This window comes from Pestalotiopsis fici (genome assembly GCF_000516985.1).
Source record: "Pestalotiopsis fici W106-1 unplaced genomic scaffold PFICI_Scf_3, whole genome shotgun sequence".
Lineage (NCBI taxonomy): Eukaryota > Fungi > Ascomycota > Sordariomycetes > Amphisphaeriales > Sporocadaceae > Pestalotiopsis > Pestalotiopsis fici.
In genome coordinates this window covers 657195-680783 of record NW_006917093.1, presented here as the reverse complement: position 1 = coordinate 680783, position 23589 = coordinate 657195, and the positions used below count along the sequence as shown (strand labels likewise).

At 50.2% G+C, this 23589-nt stretch overlaps 11 protein-coding genes across 11 annotated transcripts; 8 read left to right on the top strand and 3 right to left on the bottom strand.

Annotated features, from left to right (window-relative positions):
- Nucleotides 1–1231: 1231 nt before the first annotated feature.
- Nucleotides 1232–2696, top strand: PFICI_04413 (uncharacterized protein; the record flags this gene model as incomplete). The annotated part of the gene is made up of 3 exons (XM_007832994.1): nt 1232–1418; nt 1483–1695; nt 1831–2696. The coding sequence occupies 3 exons, from the start codon at nt 1232–1234 to the stop codon at nt 2694–2696; spliced, it is 1266 nt and encodes a 421-aa protein (XP_007831185.1).
- Nucleotides 2697–3107: 411 nt separating this feature from the next.
- Nucleotides 3108–5184, bottom strand: PFICI_04412 (uncharacterized protein; the record flags this gene model as incomplete). Its single annotated transcript, XM_007832993.1, has 2 exons — nt 3108–4651; nt 4722–5184. 2 exons carry the CDS (start codon nt 5182–5184, stop codon nt 3108–3110), a joined length of 2007 nt encoding a protein of 668 aa, XP_007831184.1.
- Nucleotides 5185–7357: 2173 nt separating this feature from the next.
- Nucleotides 7358–7907, top strand: PFICI_04411 (Eukaryotic translation initiation factor 5A; the record flags this gene model as incomplete). Its single annotated transcript, XM_007832992.1, has 2 exons — nt 7358–7778; nt 7837–7907. The coding sequence occupies 2 exons, from the start codon at nt 7358–7360 to the stop codon at nt 7905–7907; spliced, it is 492 nt and encodes a 163-aa protein (XP_007831183.1).
- A 903-nt stretch (nt 7908–8810) lies between these two features.
- Nucleotides 8811–10148, top strand: PFICI_04410 (uncharacterized protein; the record flags this gene model as incomplete). The annotated part of the gene is made up of 1 exon (XM_007832991.1): nt 8811–10148. One exon carries the CDS (start codon nt 8811–8813, stop codon nt 10146–10148), a length of 1338 nt encoding a protein of 445 aa, XP_007831182.1.
- Nucleotides 10149–10238: 90 nt separating this feature from the next.
- PFICI_04409 (uncharacterized protein) lies at nt 10239–10562 on the top strand (the record flags this gene model as incomplete). Its single annotated transcript, XM_007832990.1, has 1 exon — nt 10239–10562. The coding sequence occupies one exon, from the start codon at nt 10239–10241 to the stop codon at nt 10560–10562; it is 324 nt and encodes a 107-aa protein (XP_007831181.1).
- A 603-nt stretch (nt 10563–11165) lies between these two features.
- On the top strand, nt 11166–11968 carry PFICI_04408 (Ubiquitin-60S ribosomal protein L40; the record flags this gene model as incomplete). The annotated part of the gene is made up of 5 exons (XM_007832989.1): nt 11166–11172; nt 11216–11222; nt 11370–11550; nt 11717–11827; nt 11882–11968. The coding sequence occupies 5 exons, from the start codon at nt 11166–11168 to the stop codon at nt 11966–11968; spliced, it is 393 nt and encodes a 130-aa protein (XP_007831180.1).
- Nucleotides 11969–12881: 913 nt separating this feature from the next.
- On the top strand, nt 12882–13904 carry PFICI_04407 (uncharacterized protein; the record flags this gene model as incomplete). The annotated part of the gene is made up of 3 exons (XM_007832988.1): nt 12882–12926; nt 12998–13400; nt 13459–13904. The coding sequence occupies 3 exons, from the start codon at nt 12882–12884 to the stop codon at nt 13902–13904; spliced, it is 894 nt and encodes a 297-aa protein (XP_007831179.1).
- A 277-nt stretch (nt 13905–14181) lies between these two features.
- PFICI_04406 (uncharacterized protein) lies at nt 14182–14862 on the bottom strand (the record flags this gene model as incomplete). The annotated part of the gene is made up of 2 exons (XM_007832987.1): nt 14182–14517; nt 14608–14862. 2 exons carry the CDS (start codon nt 14860–14862, stop codon nt 14182–14184), a joined length of 591 nt encoding a protein of 196 aa, XP_007831178.1.
- A 492-nt stretch (nt 14863–15354) lies between these two features.
- On the top strand, nt 15355–16155 carry PFICI_04405 (uncharacterized protein; the record flags this gene model as incomplete). Its single annotated transcript, XM_007832986.1, has 1 exon — nt 15355–16155. The coding sequence occupies one exon, from the start codon at nt 15355–15357 to the stop codon at nt 16153–16155; it is 801 nt and encodes a 266-aa protein (XP_007831177.1).
- Nucleotides 16156–17002: 847 nt separating this feature from the next.
- PFICI_04404 (uncharacterized protein) lies at nt 17003–19537 on the top strand (the record flags this gene model as incomplete). Its single annotated transcript, XM_007832985.1, has 8 exons — nt 17003–17143; nt 17209–17494; nt 17699–17930; nt 18003–18462; nt 18532–18673; nt 18762–18878; nt 18970–19134; nt 19212–19537. 8 exons carry the CDS (start codon nt 17003–17005, stop codon nt 19535–19537), a joined length of 1869 nt encoding a protein of 622 aa, XP_007831176.1.
- A 369-nt stretch (nt 19538–19906) lies between these two features.
- Nucleotides 19907–21736, bottom strand: PFICI_04403 (Cytochrome P450 61; the record flags this gene model as incomplete). Its single annotated transcript, XM_007832984.1, has 4 exons — nt 19907–19945; nt 20009–21260; nt 21328–21478; nt 21577–21736. 4 exons carry the CDS (start codon nt 21734–21736, stop codon nt 19907–19909), a joined length of 1602 nt encoding a protein of 533 aa, XP_007831175.1.
- Between the last annotated feature and the right edge of the window lie 1853 nt (nt 21737–23589).

Genomic DNA, 23589 nt, shown 5'->3' with positions numbered 1-23589 from the left:
CGATGATGGGTCACAAGGCATCAAACATATCTACATACGAGCCCAGGCAGAAGATATAGATCAAGATGCCGAGTGCTGTTACTCATCTATGGCAACACTGGCTTGTTGTATAGAAATACAACACTTATTACACTTTAATCCGCCTGTCAATTGTATCAATTGGTGCGGGGCTTCAAAAGGTGTTAGTACATACGTAGCTCGATTAGCTCGCTCCGGAACCCCTCCGCCGCTGTCACGTCAGCCCATCCAACCCGCCTGGCGTCTGGATTCGCGCCTCATCCCTGTCGATACGCGATCGACAAGCTGTCTTGAATCGAAAACTCCAAGATCCCAACGGCGTACATTACCTATATGCACACTGCAGATGCTGTATAGCGCCAGCCCAATTGATGCATATTTTGTGATTGTCCCTTGATCTTTCTGCCCTCTGCTAGTGCCTCGACCGATTGCAAAGCCCCGACCGTACCAGAAATCGTCCCCTTCGTGCGCCAAAGCAGGTCCTGGGCCCATTGCAGCTGGGCGACTAGGGTTTCAGTGGGAACGTGCATTGTCACAAGGCGAGCTCGAATCACAAAGACATACCGCAAGCAAGCTGAGGTCGGCCGTTGTTGCATTCGCACCGAACCGTCTGCTACATACGCCAATTACATATCTGGGCCTTGGTCTATTGATGGTTCAGATGCGAAAGAACAGCAATTGCTGAGACAGAGAGCGGAGGGCGTTCAGAACAATCTCGACCTGGTAATGCTCTGGCGTCCATAGGCGAGCAGGACCTGGTAGAGTGGTGCAAAAACATATCTGAGGGAGGATATATTGCGTGACCAGCAACAGCGTACTTGGGAGGTACCCGGTTCCAATAGCCCTGTCGTTTTCCTCCAACACGGGCCTCTACGCTCGCTGCAATTCCGCAACTCAGTTGCTTCTTCGTCCTTGGCTCAGCTGCAAGGAATTGTCAAACCTCCGGACCACATGAAGAACGGTTTTCTGATTCAAAACTCCGGCCTACATTGGTTGCCAACGAATAGTTGACTGCCAGCAAGGACAAGGTCCTCAGGTTGGGCAGTCGAGTCGATCCTGCACGTCGTCGCAACCCTGCATCGCTTCAGAGCAGCTATAACAAAGACCAACCTCGCATGGTATATCTGGCTCGGACTGGGCCAACCTGCTTAGACGACCAGGGCACAGCAGGTTCTCAACGATACACGGCAGGCCATATTACAGATTTCCGAGCATGTCAACAACGGCGGTCGAGCCTGGCGAGCGCTCCGAGACTCTAGGCACTCGGGACAATGTCGCGGTAGACCACGCCAAAAGTCGTGCCATTCTTGACGCCTGCAGTCGTGACGACATTGAACATCTCAAGGAGCTCGCAGTCAGCAAAGGGGGGTTCCTCTCGGATGCTATTCGATTTCGCGCATGTGAGTCTCTAGACACGCAACATTGCTCATTAGACGGGGCAAGCTTACAATGTGATTCTTGCAGGGGCGGTCCTCCTCGGCATTAGGCCTTCTCATGCAGTCGCTCTTGAAAACGACACTTCATCGCCAAAGCCTCATTCCGAGATCAATGGATCTGTTGATGACACCTCTAAAGAGGCAGATGCAATCAATAGACCATGGACCACGCTTCCCCGGCACAGGGATGAGGATCAGGTCCGTCTAGATGTCGACCGCAGCTTCATATACTATCCCAATGGTATGTGTACTTTTTTTTTTTCGAACGTCTCGGAATACCTAGTGAAATTGGAACGCGCGTCAGCCGTACAACGGTCCTTCGACTTTGGTGGCATTACCTCAATGCATCGACTTTTTGCTGATATTCAACCCTCAGATCAGTCTCAATCTCAACTGGAAACCAAAAAGACTGAGCTCTCAGACTTAATCACGGAAACACTTAGGCGACAACCCTATCTGTGCTATTTCCAAGGCTATCACGATATTTGCCAAGTCTTCTTGCTTGTATTGCCGCCCCAATTGAGGGCCTCAGCGGTCGCCCGTCTTTCTGCGCTTCGGATTCGAGACTTTATGCTGCCCACCCTGGCGCCTGCCATTTCTCAATTGCGACTGATTCCAGATATTCTGAATGCGGTGGATCCAGCATTGTGTCGCCACTTGTCCCAGACTGAGCCCTTCTTCGCCCTGTCGGGAACACTGACCATGTATGCGCACGACATACAATCCTACAACTCCATTGCCCGGCTCTTCGATGCCCTGTTAGCCCGCGAGCAGATATTTAGCGTCTACATGTTTGCTCAAATTGTTTTGAATCGACGAGAGGAGTTGTTCGATACGCCAGATAGCGAGCCTGAAATGCTCCACTCGATACTATCCAAATTACCTCAGCCTCTCGATCTCGACAAGCTCATTGCTGATACCGCTGCATTGTTTGAGAAACACCCGCCAGAGTCTCTTCGCTCCTGGCGTAGGATATCGAGCGCAAGCGTTCTCAAGACGGCTCGCAACGTCACAATCTGTTCCAAGCAGACTCTTGAGGATGGGCATCGATTCTTTGAGAAGCAGCTCAAGGAAATGCAGTGGGCCGAGAGCCGCGAGAGAATACTCAAGCAAATGTGGGCATACCGCAAGCCCGCTCGCGGCATTGCACTAGCCGTCCTCATTGGTCTGGCGGCCGTGTACATACGGAAATCACCTGGCACCTGGGGTTTCTTGGAAGCTCTATGGTCAAAGCTGAGGTGAAGTTGGCCAAAAAGTACGAATATGTCACCCTTGACATTTAAATGAATAAAGTGCAAATGCACAATACCGGGGCTGTGCCCAGGTCCATCAGAGATTGCATGCGGTTTGCTTCAAGACTAGAGCACAAGATCTAGATGATTATACTTGTATGGGTTTGGCACGCAGCATCCCTCATTTTACCTACACCTTGTCACAATTAGATAGAGGGATAGAAAAGAAGAGCCGGCTCTGGTTGGAGAAAACATTCCATTGTAAAACAAAAACAAAAACAAAACAAAAAACGCATAGATACCTCGCTTATCACAGGTGAGCAGTTCATTTCTGGAATCCAATACACAGTGCTTTTCCTCGCCGTGATATTATCGTGAAATTTTGTCGTGGGTATTTGAGAAATATTTTGCACTACATCTACTAAGCAGCGTCTTGGAAAGCCGTCTTGAGACCCTCAAAGTGCTCTTGCTCCTCAACGGCGAATTTGCCCGTTGTGTCGCTGATAATGGTCAACACCAGACTATAGTTGTTATACAGGAAGCGCTCTCTCTTTCGCTTGTCCGATCCCCACTGGCCGCTATACTTGGTCAGGAAGGCTTCCACCTCGCTCCTCAGGCGGCGGAGGCTGGCAACAACGGGCTCATCGTCCCCAGCCTCGGTACTAAGTGATAAAATGCCGTGCATGAGCTGTCCAAAGCGCTGAGTCGCAACATGCGGCGCTGCAGACAACTTCAACAGCTCAGACTTTGAAGCCGGACGCGTAGGCAACGCAGTTGTTAGAGCACGGACAGACTCGCAGTGGGCATTCATGACAGACTGGAGTCGTGGCCACAGTAACATGGAGGTTCCATTAATATAGCCATCCGCGGCAGGAACCTTGCGGCGTTGCAGTGTGAATTGAAAGTGCTGGTTGAGTCGAATCGAGAGCAGTAGGCCTAGTGCATCATATGATTCAGAGACAAGACTCTTGGTTAGACTATGGCCCTGAGCAAATGTGGGCTCAAATATGTAAGTAAAATGCCGAGAGATGGTACTATACGAGAGTGCTGGCGAAAAAAATGACGCGAGAAAGGTGTATTCGGCCGTGGCATTGTCGACAAGCGCGAGATTGAAATTCCGAAAGGGAACTTCCAGATAGTGGTAGCCGTTGTCTTCTTCTGCGAGGTAGGAAGAGAGGGCGGTTTGATCCCTCGTCTTGAGAAGGTCGATTCTTCGGCCAATGTTGAAGGCGTCGTGGGGCGGTCCAGGAAGTTTCGAGGACGACAGCACGCCAGTTTTCCGTGATGTGTCCTCGTTTCCTAGCACATCCAATTTGTCGAGTGAATGGAGCTTGATCTTCCGGAGCGCGATTTCATAGCGGGAGAACTGGTTGTGATAATACCAACGCATCGTATTCTGATATGCTTGGCAAATCTCCTCCGCCAGGGCAGCATGGTGCTTGTGGAGAAAGGAATATAAATCCTTGAACCGCAGAAAGTTTTGCTGTTGAATGATCTGGGCATTGATCTGCGGTGAGCGCAATGCCTTGATTTGGCCCACGAGAAAATCTCGTATTCTCTCTGTGGCTTTCTGTACCAACTTTTCAAGAAGAGGGCCCAGATCTTGGAGACCTTTGCCTGACGCGGACGCTGCTGCGGTTTTCTCATGTGCCGTCGCTCTCTTGTCCACCTCGGCCAGGGCCTTGACCCAAGCTTCATCAATGTGGCCGTCTACTATCTTGGATATTACCACGGGAGATACGCTCATTTCTTCAACAATCGGGCCCAGCCCCTTTTCAACTGCCTTGCGATTGTCCAGCCGTACATTGAGAGCCGTCGATCTTGCTTGAAGGGTCTCGATATCAGCGGATACAGCTGCTAGGTCGTCTCGAAAGCTCGTCAGGTTCGTTTCGACGGAGCTCAAAACCTCGTCACATGCCTGTATGGATCGGTGCAGGTCTTCAAATCTGGTCTTGTCTCTTTCGTCTAGAATCACATGTCGTGAGAAAGGATATTTGGCACAGCGCAAAGTCGGAGACTGGGAAAAGGTACATACATTCTTCAACTGTCTGCGGTCTATGTACACTGGAGCTCTCTTTGGCGGGCTCTTCAGAGAGTGCCAGGCTTGTCAGTGAGAGCCCTCCAAATTCAAATTGCAGCTCTAGGTCATGTTGCGTAATGGTAGAGGTGGGTTGCTCGTGGGCCTCATCCTGCCCCTGACCAAGAATCTTGTCCAGCACCTCTGTAGGATCTGGACCTGCATACGCCGTAGTCGATTGCTTCAATGCCGAGCCATTGGCCCTCCGCGAAGCAGCCAGCAATGAGGACGTGGAGCTGTCATTGGAAATCAACGACAGTGAAGATGAGCGGGGAGTGAGGCCGGGGCGCTGGGACGATGTCAAGTAAGGTCCGAGGCCGCTGGGGGTCCGCCGCCCGGGTGCAGGCGAGTATGCGCGACTACCTGGCTGGGACGAAGAGGGCGATGCGGATTGCTGCCCTGCCAGGCGATCGAGCCACATGTTATGTTGTTTTGGAGCTGATTAAGAGCTTGTTCCTAGCATGACGGTCGATTGTAGCGCCAAAGAGTCGCGATTCCAGGTCGAGTGTGCACAGATTCGGCCACGGTCAATCAAGACAATCCCTTCTCTATGTCCAGGCTGACGGTCCAGATAAGCATGTCCCTTTCTCCCAAATATAGTGTAATAGTGTGAAGCTGTTGCTCACGAGCTGAATCTTGATCAACGTTGTAATATCATGCGAGGCGGTGCATCAGCCTCCTGTTCAGGGCGATGTCGACAGCTAATGCGCCCAGGTACCGGTTGGTGGCTGCTGTTGATTGGCTCAATTGTTAGACACATGTCAGGATCCATCTAGCAGGGGGGACAGCTCTTCTGACTGTGGGGATATTGAACTTATTGCGGGACAGCATTGACGACGCTTTCCCTTTTCCAAGCCAAACAATACCACTGACGAACTGGAAAGTCGACCTCTGTTTTGATTGTGATTCTTCGTCTTGTGAGTAGAGCAGTCAGTCAGGATCTACACTTGTGAAATGTGTTGTCTGGCCTATAGGGTGCAAGTAAAAATATCGAGATCCTCTCTGATTTCCAGGGACCATCTACATTATTTGGGGGGGGGGCTCTTTCAGAATGGTGAATTGATCATAACCTGAATACTCAACACTGCAATTGACAACTCGGAATGTACATATGCAACACCCCAAGCAGTCAATCTAGAATTACTGCTGGTACACTAGATACACACAAGCAATCGAAGCATTGCTAGTTTGAGTTGCAGCATGCACGTCTTCTTGGATTGCTCTGTGGTTGCTTTATCCAGTTGGACATGACCGATTCAGAGATATAGATTGACTGTTATAAAAGGCTGGTTCATTACACATTTCGAGTCCTGTTACATTTTATGCTTCAAACATCTTTGTTGGACGAGATGCCTGGCAGAAAAAAAAAGCAACAACCGCAGCAACACGTGAGCAATATACCTAACCTACAGCACTCCATCCTGCATCAATGTGGCAAGGTGTATGAGGTCCGTACCTTATGTAGCTTCAATGCTGTCCGTCCCGAAACGAAGCATGAATGTCGTACTGTACACACAAGTAGTTAATTAGAAGGGGGGGCGACTGAAGACAATCACTTTTTCCAGCTCTACGAACATGTCTCTATAATGGAAACGATGAATGGGTGATTTGTGAGGCTCCTGGCTTCTAGAAATGTTCCGCATTTGTCTGTCCTTTCCAAGGCCTTACAATGGAAGGTACAAAGGCATGTAGCTAAAACTAGCTATTAGGTATTCAAGAGCAGGTAGATTTCTCGTCCCTCTCCCGCGCTTCAACTGTTTAAGTGCATCCAGAAGTTTGTTGCCCCACCTCTGCCTGCAAATCTGGGCGAATCGATTGGTCCACTCTTTGCCTCTTTCCCGCCCCGATTAGCCATTCTTATCTAGGCGTGTTTTTTTACTTGTGAATTTTTTTTTATTCTGTCCCCGCCCACCAAAAGAGAAGCAAAAGTCGCTGCCAGTGCACTTTTCTTACAGTACCTGGACCCGCCCGCGCTACTACTAATTCCCTTCTCCCACCCAACATCCACAAAACTTTCTCTTCCTTGGGAGTTGGACATCGTCGCACCCATTGCATCCTTCTTTTTTTTTTCTTCTTCTTCTTTACTCCCACTTCTCACCAAAACCAACCTCACCTTCTTCGCTTCAGCTCGTCAAGATGGCCGACGCCGATGTAAGTTGCTCTCTTTCCCAATCGCCTGCCCCTCTTATTGTTTTCCTGCCTGTCGCACTCCTTCGCCCTGAGCGAGCGAGGGGAGCAAATCCACCCCGCATCTATGCCCACGAAAACACCAACGAACCCCGCGATACACAATGTCACCCTCGAACGATCAACGGCGAACGTCTTCCCACAAGAACGACCAGCCTCCCATGAGAACTTGAAAAGGGCAGAATTAAAAAATGTCCGGGGTGCTCCTCGGCTGGCTCTGTACCAATGGATGGCGTCCTTGATTTGTTCTCTTTGATTTGTTTTTTCCCCTTGAATGAACGAACATTTGAGCAAAATAACACACAAAAATCACTGGTAGCAAAACACCACAGTATGCTAACGATCCATCTCTAAAGCATGAACACACCTTCGAGTCCGTCGATGCCGGCGCCTCGACCACCTACCCCATGCAATGTTCGGCCTTGAGGAAGAACGGTTTCGTCGTCATCAAGAACCGCCCTTGCAAGATTGTCGACATGTCCACCTCCAAGACTGGCAAGCACGGTCACGCCAAGGTCCACTTGGTCGCCCTTGATATCTTCACCGGCAAGAAGCTCGAAGAACTTTGCCCTTCTACCCACAACATGGACGTCCCCAACGTCACTCGCCGCGAGTACCAGCTTGTAAGTATTTTTTTCTTCCGCATATACACCAAATTTGATAATCCCTGGGACATGTCACTAATTTCGCGCCAGCTCGACATTGCTGATGACGGTTTCCTCTCCCTCATGAGCGATGATGGTGAGACCAAGGACGACGTCAAGCTGCCCGACGGTGAGATCGGTGAGAAGATCAACCGTCTCTTCACCACCGAGGAGAAGGACACCAGTAAGTGCCCATAAACCTAGTATCCCAGTAGATTGGTATCACCTAACATGTTTTTCAGACGTTGTCATTCTCACTGCCATGGGTGAGCAGGCCGCCGTTGAGGCCAAGGAGGCTCCTCGCGGCGCTTAAATTGCCTGCTTATAGCAGCGCATGATCTACGATAACGACCTTTCATTCACTAGCCTTGACGAAACCCCATCGACATGGGTGTCAGCTGCGCAATGGATAATCTTTTTCCGGGATGCTACTTGAGTTGTTGACATCTGGGTTTCACTTCCCTTGTGGTCGTTGCGTAGAAAAGGGGGTTCTATCTGGACATTTATGATGTTTTTGCCGGGTACATGAATTGACGACTGGCCACGGTTCTGCTGTTTTGATCTTACACAGTGCCGTCTCCCCGCATCATCTTTCTGCCATGAACGTGACGATGAAAATCAGAGGATGAAGAAAAAAAACGGAGCACGCTTTGGGCGGTTTTAACTTGTCCAATAGAATCCACAAAGTTACCCATGAAGTTTATATCATTGATATTTGTGAATATGCATACATGATAGTAAAGACTTGCCAATATCTCCAAGGCGTTGGAGATCATCTGAAATTAAATGTTGGTGGCTGCTAGCTCACTAGCATGCCGAAATGTGCAATGTAAAGAGGTAAAGCAATTTATAAGTCGAAAAGCCAGAGGACGGGCGTGCCAGACTCCGCGGCAGTGCTAGAACCACATGGATGTGATTTTCCTACTTGCAACAAACACCATGAAATCGCCACAAACAAAATATACGATCTGAGCCTGTTACTCAACGCTACAATAACAAAGTCATGTGACCGGCCTAGCATTTCATATTTTTCACTCTATTGAGGCTGTCACATTAAACAACAGCACATGCATCATATATCCATCCCCAGAAGCTGCGAGCTCTACAACTACACGAGGTGTACATATGCAGCTTTCTCCTAGAGCGCCCGTCGTCTCATGGCCCTTGTCGACCCTCAAATTCGCTACTTCGTCGGAGAACAGAGTAATTCGTCAGCATGGCGGGCTTGTCTTCGTACCACAAGATGCGCCACGGAGAGCGGTGCGAGGAATGCCCGACCCGTCACTGGTATGAGCAAGAAGGTTTGCGCTTTTGTCGCAATGGACATCAGCTGGAGGGATTCGCAGCGCACGAGGCAGGCGAAGATGAGTACAACTCCACTGGTCGCGTCACCAAGGCCAAGAAGGAAAAGCAAACGCGCGAAGGTCTTAAGCTTGGAGGATCAGAAGGCAGACGACTCTACCTCCAGGCACTTCAGTTCGTGCTCAAAAGGCAGGTTGAATGGCTGCAAAAGGCCGGCCTGCAGCTTGGCGAGGAACAAGGCAGGACATACGAGGAGCTTGTCAAGGAACTCTGGAGTCTGGCGTGCGCAATGCCAGGCGTAATGGAGAGCGTGGAAACGGGCGAGCTAACTGATTATGCAACCGAGGATACCGTTGCGAGTAGTAGCGGACCAGAAGACAGCGACGCTTCAACCCGGAGTAATGGCTGGCTGGACAAGAAGGGCAGCAAGCTACCAAGCCTCATTCACACCTTGGCTCTTTGCTATCTTGCCTGCGTGATTCTGAAGCAACCGCTCACCACGGCTGACTTTCACCGCTGGGCCCAACGCGGCGAAATAGAGTTCCTAGCCGCACTTCACTGTCTCCCACGAAATGTACAAAGCCGTCTGCCGGCCATGTATCATCGCTCTATGCAAGTCCGGGATCATATTAGACCGGGGAAGCTCCTTCGAACCGCGCAGGAGCTGGCAGTTGCTCTAAATGTCCATTACGCAATCAGGCTACCTACGCTCAACTATCCTCAGATCTTAATCCAGTACATACTCGACCTCACGCTGCCAACAGACATCTTTCTCATGGCCAAGTCCCTCATTCACATTCTCAATGCCACTTTCGAGTTTCCGGACGGTACGAGGAAAAGGACAAGGGCAATGGACAGTCCAGAGTTACTCCTCATTGCACTTGTTGTCGTATCAACTAAATTACTGCATTCTCTCGACGGCATAGAACGGCAGCCGGTCAAACATGACGATCCACGAGTCAAGCAGATTGACTGGCTCGAATGGCAAAAGAATAGATCAGAAGCAAGTGCGAAACGATCAGAACACCGGTTAGAACTAGGGACAGAGTATCGAGTTACGCCAAACGAGGCAGTTTTGATGAATGAGGACAAGATGGACGATTTCATGGATTGGTATGAAAAGATGTGGGTCAGTACCAATGATGCAGAGGTGCCTAGTAAGTCATTATACCATCTCCTCCAGCATCTACCGGCACCGGCATTTCGTTTCGAGCTCTATGGCTTGTCTTGGCTGTCATCTTTTGAAGACTAACAAGCAACAGCGCCCATCACAATCCGCCGAGCATTTAATGAAGACGGCGATAGAAAGATTCCAGACAACAACAAGCATGACATTCAGGAAATGACCAGAAAGATCCAACAAGGATACCGAGCAATTAATGCCAATATGAGCTTCAAAGAGCCCCAGGAAGACCCGCCATTGTTGAGCGGCGTTCGGAAAAGGCTCGAACGAGACTTTTGTCCTACGTGGCGCACAGAACAGGATTTGCCTGATGCTGCAAGGGCATTTTATCAGGAAGCGGCGGATGTTGCAGCCATTCCCCTCAAGCTGTTGCTCATGACATGCTCACAGGTGGAAAGACGGCTGGAGATTTGGTCACACAAGAGAGAGATGGAGAAAGATCCAGATGAGGAGAAAGGGAAAGGCAAATCTGTAGCACAATGAATGTCATTGCTTTCCAATGATTGAGAATGCGAATTCAAGATACCCAAAGTATTTAGCGAGAATGAAAAAGGATCACAATGCAGAAACGGGTTTCCGTATGAATGCAGAGCGGCAATTGCGCGGTGGCCACGACGGTCCAACATTAGAAAACAGACACAACAATTCAGTCAAAATGTAGCAGATATTTGCGTATATACTACAACACAGATGACGAATGCAGGATGAAGGCATTCAGGTAAGTAATGGATCCCTCCATTGACAGAATCCAAAGCAGTAAAGAGTCGCCAGCCGCCCAACGGTCCGCACTGAATGGTATTGGCGGACCGATCGCAGCGATTGGTTTGGTGGTCGAAAAAGAAATAAATCGAGCTCATCGATTGCGGACCCCACTAAAATTATTATTCCTTCTGCGCGGCTTCCTAGCGCCCCCAGCTGTGGTCACCTGATCCACCTAGGGCAACCTGAATTTCCAATTCGATTTTCACCCCACTGAGAACCTTTTTGTTTGGAGGCGACATCATCCCCGAACTTTCCCATCACCAACAGCAAATTCATCGAGGACCGGCAAAAGTAAGTAGCGCAGTAGCCCTGAGAGGACAGAGAATGCCTCGTATGCGTCGCTTGTCATCATGCTAACGTTTATGTGCTTGCAGTGCAGATGTGAGTGCTCTCCCAGCGACGAGGAACCCAACCCCGAGAACCCGAATGACCCAGACCAATCACCAAGGCGCAAAGACACCAGACATGAAATAAATGTACAAACACTGGCACTGGCGACATAAACTAACATGACTTTTCGCCTCTCAGCTTCGTGAAGACCCTGACGGGCAAGACCATCACCCTTGAGGTGGAGTCTTCCGACACCATTGACAACGTCAAGTCCAAGATCCAGGACAAGGAGGGCATCCCCCCGGACCAGCAGCGATTGATCTTTGCTGGTAAGCAGCTCGAGGATGGCCGCACCCTGAGCGACTACAACATCCAGAAGGTGCGTTGACAGCGAATTGGTCTTTTCATGTTGTCAGAGATTGGGACGCAGGGGTAAAAGGGCGACACGGACCTATGGTGGTCGCGGATTTCAAAGAAGACGGAGTTGTGGAATGGGATATTGCTGGACATTGAAGAATCATTGAGGCTAACCCTTGCGCCTGCAGGAGTCGACTCTGCACCTGGTCCTCCGTCTCCGTGGTGGTATCATTGAGCCCTCGCTCAAGGCTCTTGCCTCCAAGTTCAACTGCGAGAAGATGATCTGCCGCAAGTGCTACGTGAGTAACCTGATGTCTCTTGACGGTTTGCAGTTTCTAACCAACTACTACTAGGCTCGTCTGCCCCCGCGTGCCACCAACTGCCGCAAGAAGAAGTGCGGTCACACCAACCAGCTCCGACCCAAGAAGAAGCTCAAATAGACGACTCGTTTCCTCATTTTCCGGCGTACCTGGTTTTCGGCATCATCATTACGAGACAGATCGGATGGGTGGAGGGGTCCTCGGCATGAGAATCGGCATTGTATCCCCGACCTGACTTGGGCATGCGGTTCTTTCCTTTCCGGAATAGCATCCTCTAGATAGGACACAATGAAGCTATGATACGATCTGATACGTATTCGGTTGATGCGATACGAGCAAACAAGCTGTCCTCGTTTTCTACAACATGATCAATGGTGAATACAAAGTCACGAGTGGCTGTAAAAGGACAGACGCCAGATGGCTGAGGAATGTCTAGTTGGACAAAATGAAACCGCCATCTTGGTGGCTGGTGCAACAGAAGATTCCAATCGCAAGAGCTTTCATGCAATCCTGCCATCATAGGACTTGCACTATTGTGGCCATGATCATTTCCCGGGCACCGTGTTGAGCTGTACTTGGTCACATGGAATTTCTGATTGCAAATATTGAATAAGATGCGCATTTAAATTAATGAACTAGCTGCTGAAATTGATATTTGCATTGCATCCGAGGGAACTATGATATGCTACGTACGAGTATAGTTGATGATAGTGTCCGAAATGGTAGGTCTATCATACATTTGCTCTCATATGCAGGTTACATGGAGGACCCGCTGTCGAGCGCCAATCGGCTTGGACACGGACGGAACGGGTAAAGCTCGGTCTTGCGTCGTGTCCTCAAGCTTCCCTCTCCCTACCAATACCTAGCTCCATATGCTACAGCTTTCTATTGGCATTGCCGATTGATACGTAGTACCTACCTGTATCCAGCTGCTAGGCCAGGCAGACGGGAATTGAATTCATTGCCAGCTTCCCTGTTTCTACAACACATTTCCAATCCACCACGTTCATCCAACAGCCTGCAGCGGACCATCATGTCGGGAGCGGGCTATGATGCAGTAGTCGACGTTGACGACGAGGTATGCAGTAAACCCTCCAATCGCAAACTGGTTGCCAGACGTGAATCAGCCAGGCTAACACACATCAACAGGGCGACCTCGGTCACACTGACTTGCAAGAAGACCTCGAATTTCACAACTCGACCTTTACGGCGCCCTCGAACAGCACGCGCAAGGGCGGCTCTGGCGGTTCCGGCCTGCCCCCGCCCGCGACGGCAGGCTCTGGGTCCGGGTCTTCAAAGAGATACCTCTGGTCCCTGGGCTTCTACGCCCAATTCTTCGACGTCGATACCTCATCGGTGCTCTCGCGATGCTGGGCTGCCCTCTACCCACGGGCCAACTTTCTCGATGTTCTAGAGGGGAATCCCGACTTGTACGGACCCTTTTGGATTGCGACGACCGTGGTCTTCATTCTGTTCCTCGGCGGTACGATCAATCAATATCTCACCAAGACGGACGGCGCGCCATTCCTGTATGACTTTAAATTATTAAGTGGTAGGTTGAACAGTATTCCCAGCAGTAAGAATCAAATGGTGCTGACATGAGTCTCCAGGTGCTGCCGGTCTCATCTATGGCTACACTCTCGGCATTCCGGTTCTCCTCTTTGGCGCTCTGCGTTATTTTGGATCCGAGTCGGCCAATCTGCTAGAGTGTTGGGCTCTCTACGGCTACTCCAACTTGATTTGGATCCCCGTTGCCTTGATCTCCTGGTCACCGGTCCAGATTCTCAACTATGTCTTTGTGGGTGTTGGATTCGGTCTATCAGTAGCCTTTCTGCTGAGAAATCTGTGGCCCGTGTTGAGTGCTACGGATCACCAGACCAGCAAGATCCTCTTGGTTCTTGTCGTTGTCTTGCATGCTGCCCTCGCTATTGCCATTAAAGTCTTGTTCTTCAAGGCTGGCAGTCCAGCTCCTATCCAGACCCCGAACCCTCCGGCAGAGGACACCAAGCCGGAGGAGGGCGCTGAAGCTATGCTTCGCTTCTTGCTTCGCCTATAGCGCAGACTGATGATTTCATGAGGCACCGGCGAAAGGAGTATCATATTGTAGGACTAAGCTAGCATGCGCGGGGCGTTTCACGGGGATTATGGATTTGATTGTATATTAGATGCTCATCCATGATGCAAGTCATCATGTTTGTCAGCTGCAGCTTTAGATGCAATGTCAAGTGCTCGAGCATATCATTGTACAGTCTCTAATTCGTGAATGTTTATATCCGCGTTTCGTGTTCAAGGCTTGAAAAGCGTTTCGGAATCTGTTGACATCAAGTCGAGCCTCATGAGCGCTGGATCTTGCCGCCCTTTCCAGTCCAGTCGGCCCAGCTTCCAGGATATTCGCCAACCTTGGACCAGCCCGCCTCACGGGCAATGCCAGCAGCAGCACGGCTCCTGACGCCAGCCTTGCAGTAAAAGATGACCTCGTCTTCTGGAGTCGGCCGCTCAAACCCGAAGCGGTCCTCGAATTCCTCGGCGGTTATGTGAAAGCTGTCGGGCGACGTCGTGATGGGTATGTTCTTGGCCCCGGGAATCCGGCCCGTCGACGCCAACTCGCCCGGCTCGCGCACGTCAATGATTTGGATCGAGGATTCTGGGTCTTGGGAGAGGGTTTTGATCTAATAGGTATCATGTCAGTACTTTTTTTTCCCTTGTTCCTAGACCCTGACCAAGGTTTCCAGCTGTAGGGTTTCCTCATTTGTACGTACCTCGTCAAAGTCGTAGATCTTGCTGCCGGTGGCCGACTCGGAAGACCACCTCACGCCTCGGCCGGAGAACCGTGTTGTCGATACGGTCGCGCCAAAGGATCTGGTGGCTGCTTGGATGCTTGGCCGGGGTTGACAAATGGCTGCTGCTGCGGATCGGGACGCAGTCGCAAAGGTGCGACAAGACACTGGCCCGGCGCAGGAGGACAATTGTCGGGCGGAGCGCAGTGCGCCTCTGAGCGCGTACTTTGATGCCATGGTTGCGAAAAGCAGAATGAATGAGGGAATGAGACTTTGTTGAAACAGTCGAGATGCTATTGGGTCCTTCTCTACTAGGTAGCTTGTCGCTCTGTACCTAGCTCCCGGCTTAGAAATGACGTGGGGTACGAGTTACTCATGATGCGATCTGGAAATAAGTGTCCGAATCTCTGCTGCTATATCAACCAGCAGAAAGAGCGCGAATATATCTTGCACTCATACTACAAACAGCATCAAAGCTCTTTTAGTGTATGCGTATTTCAGAGTCATTGGAGCAGAAGCCATAAGAAAAGAGAGCCATACATGGAAAAGCTACAAAGCCGAGTTCCAGGATACTCGTCGTGCTTTACGCCATGCAAGGTAGAAAGAAGAGTAACACCCTTGTCGTTGGCAAGCGCACATATATATTCCGTCTGACCACCTCCAAGTGTCGACATCTTGTCATTTGCAAGCCGAATACTGCCAGTGCCTCGTGGCTCTTTAGTATTCGCCATGGCACCACTATCAAGACTCGCAGTGCTAATCGCCGCAATTATTTCATGCTCGATCCGTGGCTGTGCCGCGGGCCTGAATCAACAATACATGGGAGGCGACCAGCTCCCTTTTGAATTCCGCGCCGCAACTATCGACGACATTGATGACATGGTCACCGTGTTTATCGAAGCCTTTTCCGTGTCGCCCGCGTGGCAATATATTCACCAATTTGAAGATGCGTATCCCGGCTACACGTGGCATTGCACTCGTGACAGCTGGAGAGACAGTTATGAGAAGAGCGGCTCCAATGCCACCTTTAGGGTGATTTCAGTGCCCGACGAGACGGCCGCGTCGGGCTCGCGTGTAGTATCTTTCTCCATCTGGGAATTCAACAAGACAGGCGGCAGCGACGCAAACCGGCAGTCTATCTGGTCCATGGGTAATCGCACACCCAGCTGGGCCAACTGCTCGGCGCATCTGGATGTGAACATGACCCGGGTCGAAGATTATGTCAAGCAGGGCGCCGAGGCAGAGGACAAGTACCTCAACGACGTGTATGATTGCCAAGACTACTTGGCCCTTTTGGCAACGCACCCCAAATGGGATGGCAATGGCTTTGCGGCAGTCCATCTCCAATGGGGCATGGCCTTGGCTGACAAGACGGCGATTCCCACGACTCTACTTGCTACACCGGCTGGGTATCCGCTATACAAGTCATTGGGGTTCAAAGACATATATAATCAGTCCATCAATAGGTTGGACGGGAAAGGGACTTTTTGGCATGAGATCATGGTGCATTTCCCAGAGGAGGGCTCCTGAAAGTTGACACGATGGAAACCTTGAAACACACAAGGTTGCAATGAACTCGTGTACGTACCAAGCCTGGCCCTTGTCACAAGCTCAGGCCAGACTGACAGCAAGACGTATATCTGAAAACCAAAGGAGATCTTGATAAAAAGTGTTATTTTGGTTTCTGCAAGATATCAAAAGTGCTGTCGCCCTTGTATAGTCACTCTGCACCCTTGCTTACTCAATAGACTGCCCGGACTCGATTCATCACAACAAAGATGCTAAATACAAGGGAGCGGTGGCATCCGAAACTCAAGAGATGAAAATAGACCAAGAATAATTGCACCAGGCCTCCAGCTTTTATGCACGACTCGCAACCGTGCTCTCTAGCGAACGGGTATAGTCCGACGTGACCAATCAAGGACGATGGGCTTACGTCTAGACTCTCTAGTTTAGCTAAATGCTCAGCCATGGAGCGCCGATCTAATTTCGTATATTCCTTCGCACTGGTTTATCCTCTTCCCCCTATGGCACTCTTTTTGTCTTGGAGGACTGTACAGACGAATAGTCGACTTGAGCTGTACAGTTCTCGGACTTGTCCCCATAGTTATAATAATCCTATTAGGTCAGGCTGTGAAATTAGTCCAAGAAACCATCAGTAACCTTCGCCCCGTGCTGCGCCTGGCATGAGCAGACTGTTATACCATGTCTCTCTAATGTGTGATGGAAATGGTCTTGATGAACATCCATGGTTAAGCTGTATATAAGACTGGGCACTCGCGGATGAACTTGTGACTTTTCCATATCCATATTTGCACTACCTTTATTTCGTTTTCCTTTATAATAATTACTGATATTGATCTTGGTTGGATCAGCCATGATTTCTTCTTTCTACCGTGCTCTGGCTACGGCCTCCATGTGGCACGGAATCCTCGCCCTCAGTTTCCCTGACGGGTCGGGTAAAGGTTACAACATAAGTTCTCCTTTGGATTCACGAATTTCTCTTTCATTTAAAGAGGTAAATATACACATGTTCCGAGTGGCTAAATCCAAAACTCTACGACCGGCTGACACAGTGAGAAGACTCATATTTGCGAGACGACCCCAGGCGTCAAGTCCTATTCCGGCTACGTCAACCTTCCCGCCGACCCAGCAGACGGACGCGACTACGAGATTCATACCTTTTTCTGGTTCTTCGAGTCACGCCACGACCCGGCCAACGCTCCACTGTCCCTATGGCTCCAGGGCGGGCCGGGCTACTCGTCCATGACGGCCGCGCTGGGCGAAAATGGTCCCTGTCTTGTCACGTCCGACTCCAAGGACACGGTCTTGAATCCTTGGTCTTGGAACAATGAGGTCAATATGCTGTGTAAGTACTCGGGCTGTTATTACTACGATTCGTGGAGAATCCGCCATTCATGAAGTAGCCGTTTCCCTTCACTTTGAACGTCTGAGAACTTCCTTTCTCTTGACAATACCCTTCTCGGAACTCTATAAACGCAACATGAACTGGAAACCATTACTTCCGTATTAGCAGGCCAAACAAAAAGGCTAACATATTTCGCAATACAAGATATTGACCAGCCCGTACAAGTCGGCTTCTCCTACGACACTTTAATCAACGGCACCATTGACGAGGTTGCGTCGCCATTCCAAGTCACACCACACGAATCCCTTGCCTCTGCAAACCTTAGCACCACGGTTCTTGGTGGCACATTCGCGTCTGGAAGTCCATTGTCCACTGCCCATACCACGGTGCAAGCAGCCGAGGCAGCGTGGCACTTTATGCAGACTTGGTTGAAAGAGTAAGACGGCAACGACAGTTCAAACCTAGAAACTCGGGCAGATTTACTGACTTGACTTGGCATCCTGTCTAGATTCCCGCACTACCGGCCAAACGACGACCGCTTCAGCATTTGGGCCGAGTCGTATGGTGGCCATTGGGGCCCGACCTTTTCCGACTACTTTGAGCAGCAAAATGAGCGCATCACCAATGGCGAGCTCCCCAGCGGCGACAACAAAAAGGACGCCGCCATTCCGCTCCACCTCGACACGCTGGGCCTCATTAACAGCTGCCTCGACATGGCCGTGCAGATGCCCTTTTATCCAGAAATGGCCTTTAACAACACGTGGGGCATCCAGATCATCAACGAGACCGCCTACGAGGCGGCCGCGGCGGCCTGGCCCCAGTGCCGTGACCATATCGACGAGTGTCGAACCTTGGCTTCTGAGCTCGACCCCCAGAGCAATGGGACAAGCGACCAAGTCAACAAGGCCTGCGCCGGCGCCTATAGCTTTTGCTTTGGTAACATGTGGCAGCCTTTTAATGCAACTGGGGTAAGAATATCATCCCATGACACATGAAAACTTGGGAATACCTTTTTCGTACTGACTTGGAGTCCCTAGACCTATCAGTTTGATATAACGTCCCGCGCCGGCGTGCCTTTTCCTCCAAAGTACGCGGCCGGATATCTCAACATAAAGGAGATTCAAGACGAACTGGGTGTTCCGCTGAATTTTACCGGACTCTCTGCTGGTGTCACACAAGGTAAAAAAAAGACATGAAGGCCCTCCCTTCCCCCAATCCTAGACCCGCATCCACGTTGAACTCCGAGTGCTGACATACGGAACTATAGCTTTTGCCACTACCGGAGACTTTGTCCTCGGCCGCAACGTTGCCGTCCTGGGCGAGTTGCTCGACAGGGGCGTCAACGTGGCCCTCGTGTATGGAGACCGGGATTTCCAGTGCAATTGTAAGTTGTCCCTGAGCACGTTCTTGTCAAGTCATACCCATTCTGCTCAAAAGATATGCCAATGAAATACTGACAGGAAGAAAAATTTCAGGGTATGGAGGCGAACAGATTAGCCTCGACATTCAATCACACATTACCAATGACTTTCATGGTGCCAAATACACCGAGATCAAGACCAACGAGTCATATGTAGGCGGCCTGGTGAGGCAGTTTGACAAGTTGTCCTTTTCGAGAGTATTCAATGCAGGACACGAAGGTGAAGCGGCCCGCCCCCTTCCGTCTCAAGTACACACGCGTCGTAGGGAGAGTATAACTGACAATGAAATGTCCCAGTGCCATGGTATCAGCCCGAGACGGCCTACCGCATCTTTCAGCGCGTCATGTCCAACAAGGACGTGGCCACGGGCACGGCATCTACTGCTGGCGGCGGCAAGAATTGCACTTCGAAACCGTATTCGACGAGTCAAGGGCTCGACAGTATCCAATCCGTCTTGAACCATCAGCAGCCGACCAAACACGAGCACGAATGCTACTTCTGGGATATGCTTGAAACGTGCAGCACTGAAGAGAAACAAATGTTCAAAAATGGTACTGCCATCACCAAGGATTTCATCCTCATTGGCCATATCGGCGCCAATGGAACGGCCATATACTTTTAATCTGTTCACATACCTGTTGTATATTGGAGCTGTATACTGGAGCACAACATATTATGTCTATCAAGCGTTAAACACATTTGAGGTTTGATACGGTTGGATTTCACCTTTTTGACTTTTTAATTTTTCATCTTCTCCCTTGATCCCTTTCGACAGCAACCTGTTGAGGCTCTTCTGCTGTCGTGCATTCTCTCTGAATGTTCAATTATTTACATAATCATGATTAAAATTAGTCTAAAGGTAGTCGCTCGTCATGAATGCAGGAGTCCAGTGCTGATAGTCGCCATCATAATATCAGATCTATCAAGCAAGCAGCTATATTGCATTCGGGATGTTTCCCTCGCTCGCTTGCGAAAAAATTGTCTTCATCAATTACCACTTTCTGGTCTCGAAAGTAAGAGGGCAGTCATCCTATAGAATTGTGTTAGCATTTTGTGTCTATGGCTAGAAAAAAGTGATTTGCCGGTTACTTACCTCTGGGAAAATGGTGGCAAACACCTTGATGACCTCTGAAAGAGGCGTAGCGTGGTGCTTCCAGTCGAGCTGAATCGCAGCCTTTCCGACGCAAAGCGCAAGGTTGAGCTGAGCATAGTGCTGACCCAGGCAGTAGTGAGGGCCGGTACCGAAAACCAAGTAGTTCTTTGCGCCCTTCTCCTCGGCGTCGCCAGAGTAGTAGCGGTCAGGGTCAAAGTAGTCGGGGTTCTCGTACACCTCGGGGTCGCGAAGAGCCATGTACGTCGTGGGAATAACCATGGCGCCCTTGGGAACAGTGTAGTCATCGGTAATGGGGAACGACTTCTTGACCTTGTAGGGCACCATCAAGACGGGAGGACGGTAGCGCAGAAGCTCTCTCACAACAGCACGAGTGTAGGTCATGGATTCGAGTTCGTCGAGGGTAACGGCGGCGTTGGGGTCACCGTTGCGGACCTTGATGTTCTCATCGCGCACTCTGTCCAAGACCTCAGGTCGCTGAGCCATGATCTGGAACATGTTGGTGACGGCACTGCTCGTGGCGTCTTGGGAAGCGAACAAGAAGGTGAAGATGGTTTGCGAAATCTCAAAGTCGGTAAACTCGCGGATCAGAGGCTGCGGCTTGTCGAGACCGTCGGTGGGCAGACCCTTTTCGGTGGCCTCGCGCCACTTCTTGGAGGCAATCATATCCTTGATCCAGGCGTCCATGATGCAAGTAACCTCGGCGCCAGAAGCCATGCGAACCTTGGCCTTGGCGGCACACTTGGCGAACTCGTCCATGACCATGGCAGCAGCCTTCTTTCCGTACCAAGTCTTGGTGTAGGGAATGATGATGGGGAAGTTGACAAGCTCCAGAGCAGCGGTAACCAGGAAGTAGTCATCCGAGATCTTCTTGATGGCCTCCTGAGAAATGTAGTAACCGACAAAGGTACGGCAAGAGACGTCGGTCATGAGATCACGGAAGTGAGGCATGAATGGGACAGGCTTGCCGCCGGCCTCCTTGGTGATCTCGACATACTTCTTGAACTCTCGGTTGTAGACCTCCTCCTGTCGGGGCAGGTAGCACTCGAGAGCCTTGCGGGTGAAGAGACCGTTGAGACCCTTGCGGAAGTCGACGTGTTCCTTTCCATCGAGGAAGACCCAGCTCTTCTCTCCAAGAATCTTGGTGGCGACATCGACGACACAGGGCTTGACGAAACCGGGGGAGTTGAAGATCTTGCGGGACAGGTCGCGAGTGGAAGCGATGACGACGAATCTGTAGAGTTGGATGCCAGGTTAGCGCAGAGCTTGAGTGAGAGGCTCTGCGAATTGGGTGTACCTACTTGTGAAAGACAGAGACACAGCTAAGGGGACCGCTGACCCATTTGGCGTAGTACTCTTCAAATTTGGGGTTCACAGACTGCAAAAAGGGACCAATAAAGGGTTCCTTGAATGCAGGGCCAACAATTGAGCCCTTTTGAGACAAGTAGCTAACTGTAGAGGGGTAAGATTGCATCCGTTAGCAAAGCGCATTCTCCCTATTGCTATACACCAATTGCGCAAATGTTGCACAGAGAGAGAAAAACACGTACTCTGGTCGTAGACAACAGCAAGGGCGAGGAGGGTGAAAAGCCAGGTGAGGATGCCGGCGCTGGCGACCTTTTCAATGACATAGTCAACCTGCGGAGGAAGACTGACGGCGGCAAACTTGTCAGCCAGAGGCGACGTGAAGCTCGTGGCGTTGGTAGCCATGACTTCTGGTTCGTGGGAGTCGAGTAGTTGTTGATTTGTCTCTGCAAATGAATAGAAACCTGGAGCGGTCGACCAGCTTATCTGCTCTTTAAATTTTCGGCGGGAAACCCCGGTAACAGTCTATCGCGGCGATTTGCGACAAACTGGGTCGGGGGGTTGCAAATCCTCGTAGCAGAGGCAGAAAGTCAAACTCGCAACCAGTTGAAAAGGGTCGTCACGGCGAGAAGGAAGAAGAGGAAAATGACTGGAAGAAAGGGCAAAGAAGAAGGAAGGAGTAGAAGAATTGCCCTTGCGAATGAATTGTCGAGAAGACGACGGGGATTGGCACGTCTTCGGACGGGTCTAGCAAGAAGCGAACCGGGGAAGAGTGGGAAAACAGAGGCAAGGTAGGTAATAGATGCTACTTAGTAATAGGTACGGCGAGATAGTCGTAGAATAATTTGCTGTGACCAAGGTCTGGTAGGTACAGGCGGGTATGTAGGCAGGCAGGCAGGTACCTTAATGTAGGTACGTCTGGTATGGGCGGCTGCAATCTGCAAAATACTGTAACCAGCTAGGCTCGCTCCCTTGCCAAAGCCCGTCCCCGAAACTCATGAAATGTTAGGTACCTGGACTGCTTGTCAAACTTGCTGGGGGTTAGCACAGGGCGGTATTTGAGTTTGTGGTTTCTTTTGACAGCAAGACCCTTCCTCTTGTGATAATAGTGTCATTTGCTTTCACATACTGGGTAAATAAATAGAGTTCTCCAATCAGTGACTGTCCACGACACCAGCAGCCAGAACAGCGTCGTGATTCCCCAACGACTTTGGCAAAATTATTTGTCCTGCCCCAAGGTACTGAATATTTAGGTACCTTTTCTTCAAATGTCTGGCGGGTAGATAGGTATGTCGCAAGGCCCAGCAAAAAGATATGTACTGTGTAATCGGCCGCCGTTCACTCTTTCGGCGGAGGGCAGATCTCCAGCAAATCTGGGCTTGGCATCATTTTAATTGACGATGGTACCTAGAGGCTAGCGTGTTGCCCTGGGCCCAAGCCAGGATGGGCCTAGCAGCGCGCGAACCCGAACCCGTTCCAGTCATCCGAAGCTTCTTTCTTGGGTTTATCTCGTGCATCAAATTTCTAGAATACCGCACTACTGGTTGTTAGTAGTATGAGGCTGGCGGTGTGGTATTTGCTTTTATGTACTTACTATTATTTGTTGTTGTCATGTTGAATCCAAATTCCATTTGCATAGTCCTACAAGAACAAACAAACTTGACGTGTGCTGTCTGTTCGTAAGATGGACCGGACTCAATTACCTGTAGGTTACAAGGAACGCCATCCTATGATAGGTCAATGGGTTCGCTGGCTCTCAATCCATTCATCCCTGTGAGCGCTCAGGAGAAGAAACCCCACCCCCGTTGGATTTCTGAAAACTTGTTGATTCCTTCGTCTCTTGATTCGTGGTGCAGTGCGCTCGGCCTACCGTGCTTCCGAAAGATGCGAAATAAACGAAGAGAAAATCTCAGACAAGGAACTACATATGTACGTACCTAGGCCATCGTGACAAAAGGCTACATTTTACCTACTACTTGTCACTAGCTTGCGTGTGCATGTGCGCTTGTTGAATAATGTCTTCCCGCGACAAAAAAAAAAGTCGAAGCATAGTGGCACCATGTTTAGCAATCCACTCTTATTAGCAGCCTGGCTCTAAAAACATCTGATACCATCTACATTATTACTACACTAGAGGCCGACGATCATCACGATAACTTTGTAGGATTTGGAACATTTAAAACAACGACCCAGTCGTTGTTCCTTATTATTAATTGTAATGAATGAATCAACGTACTGTGCCACTCGCTTGCTTGACA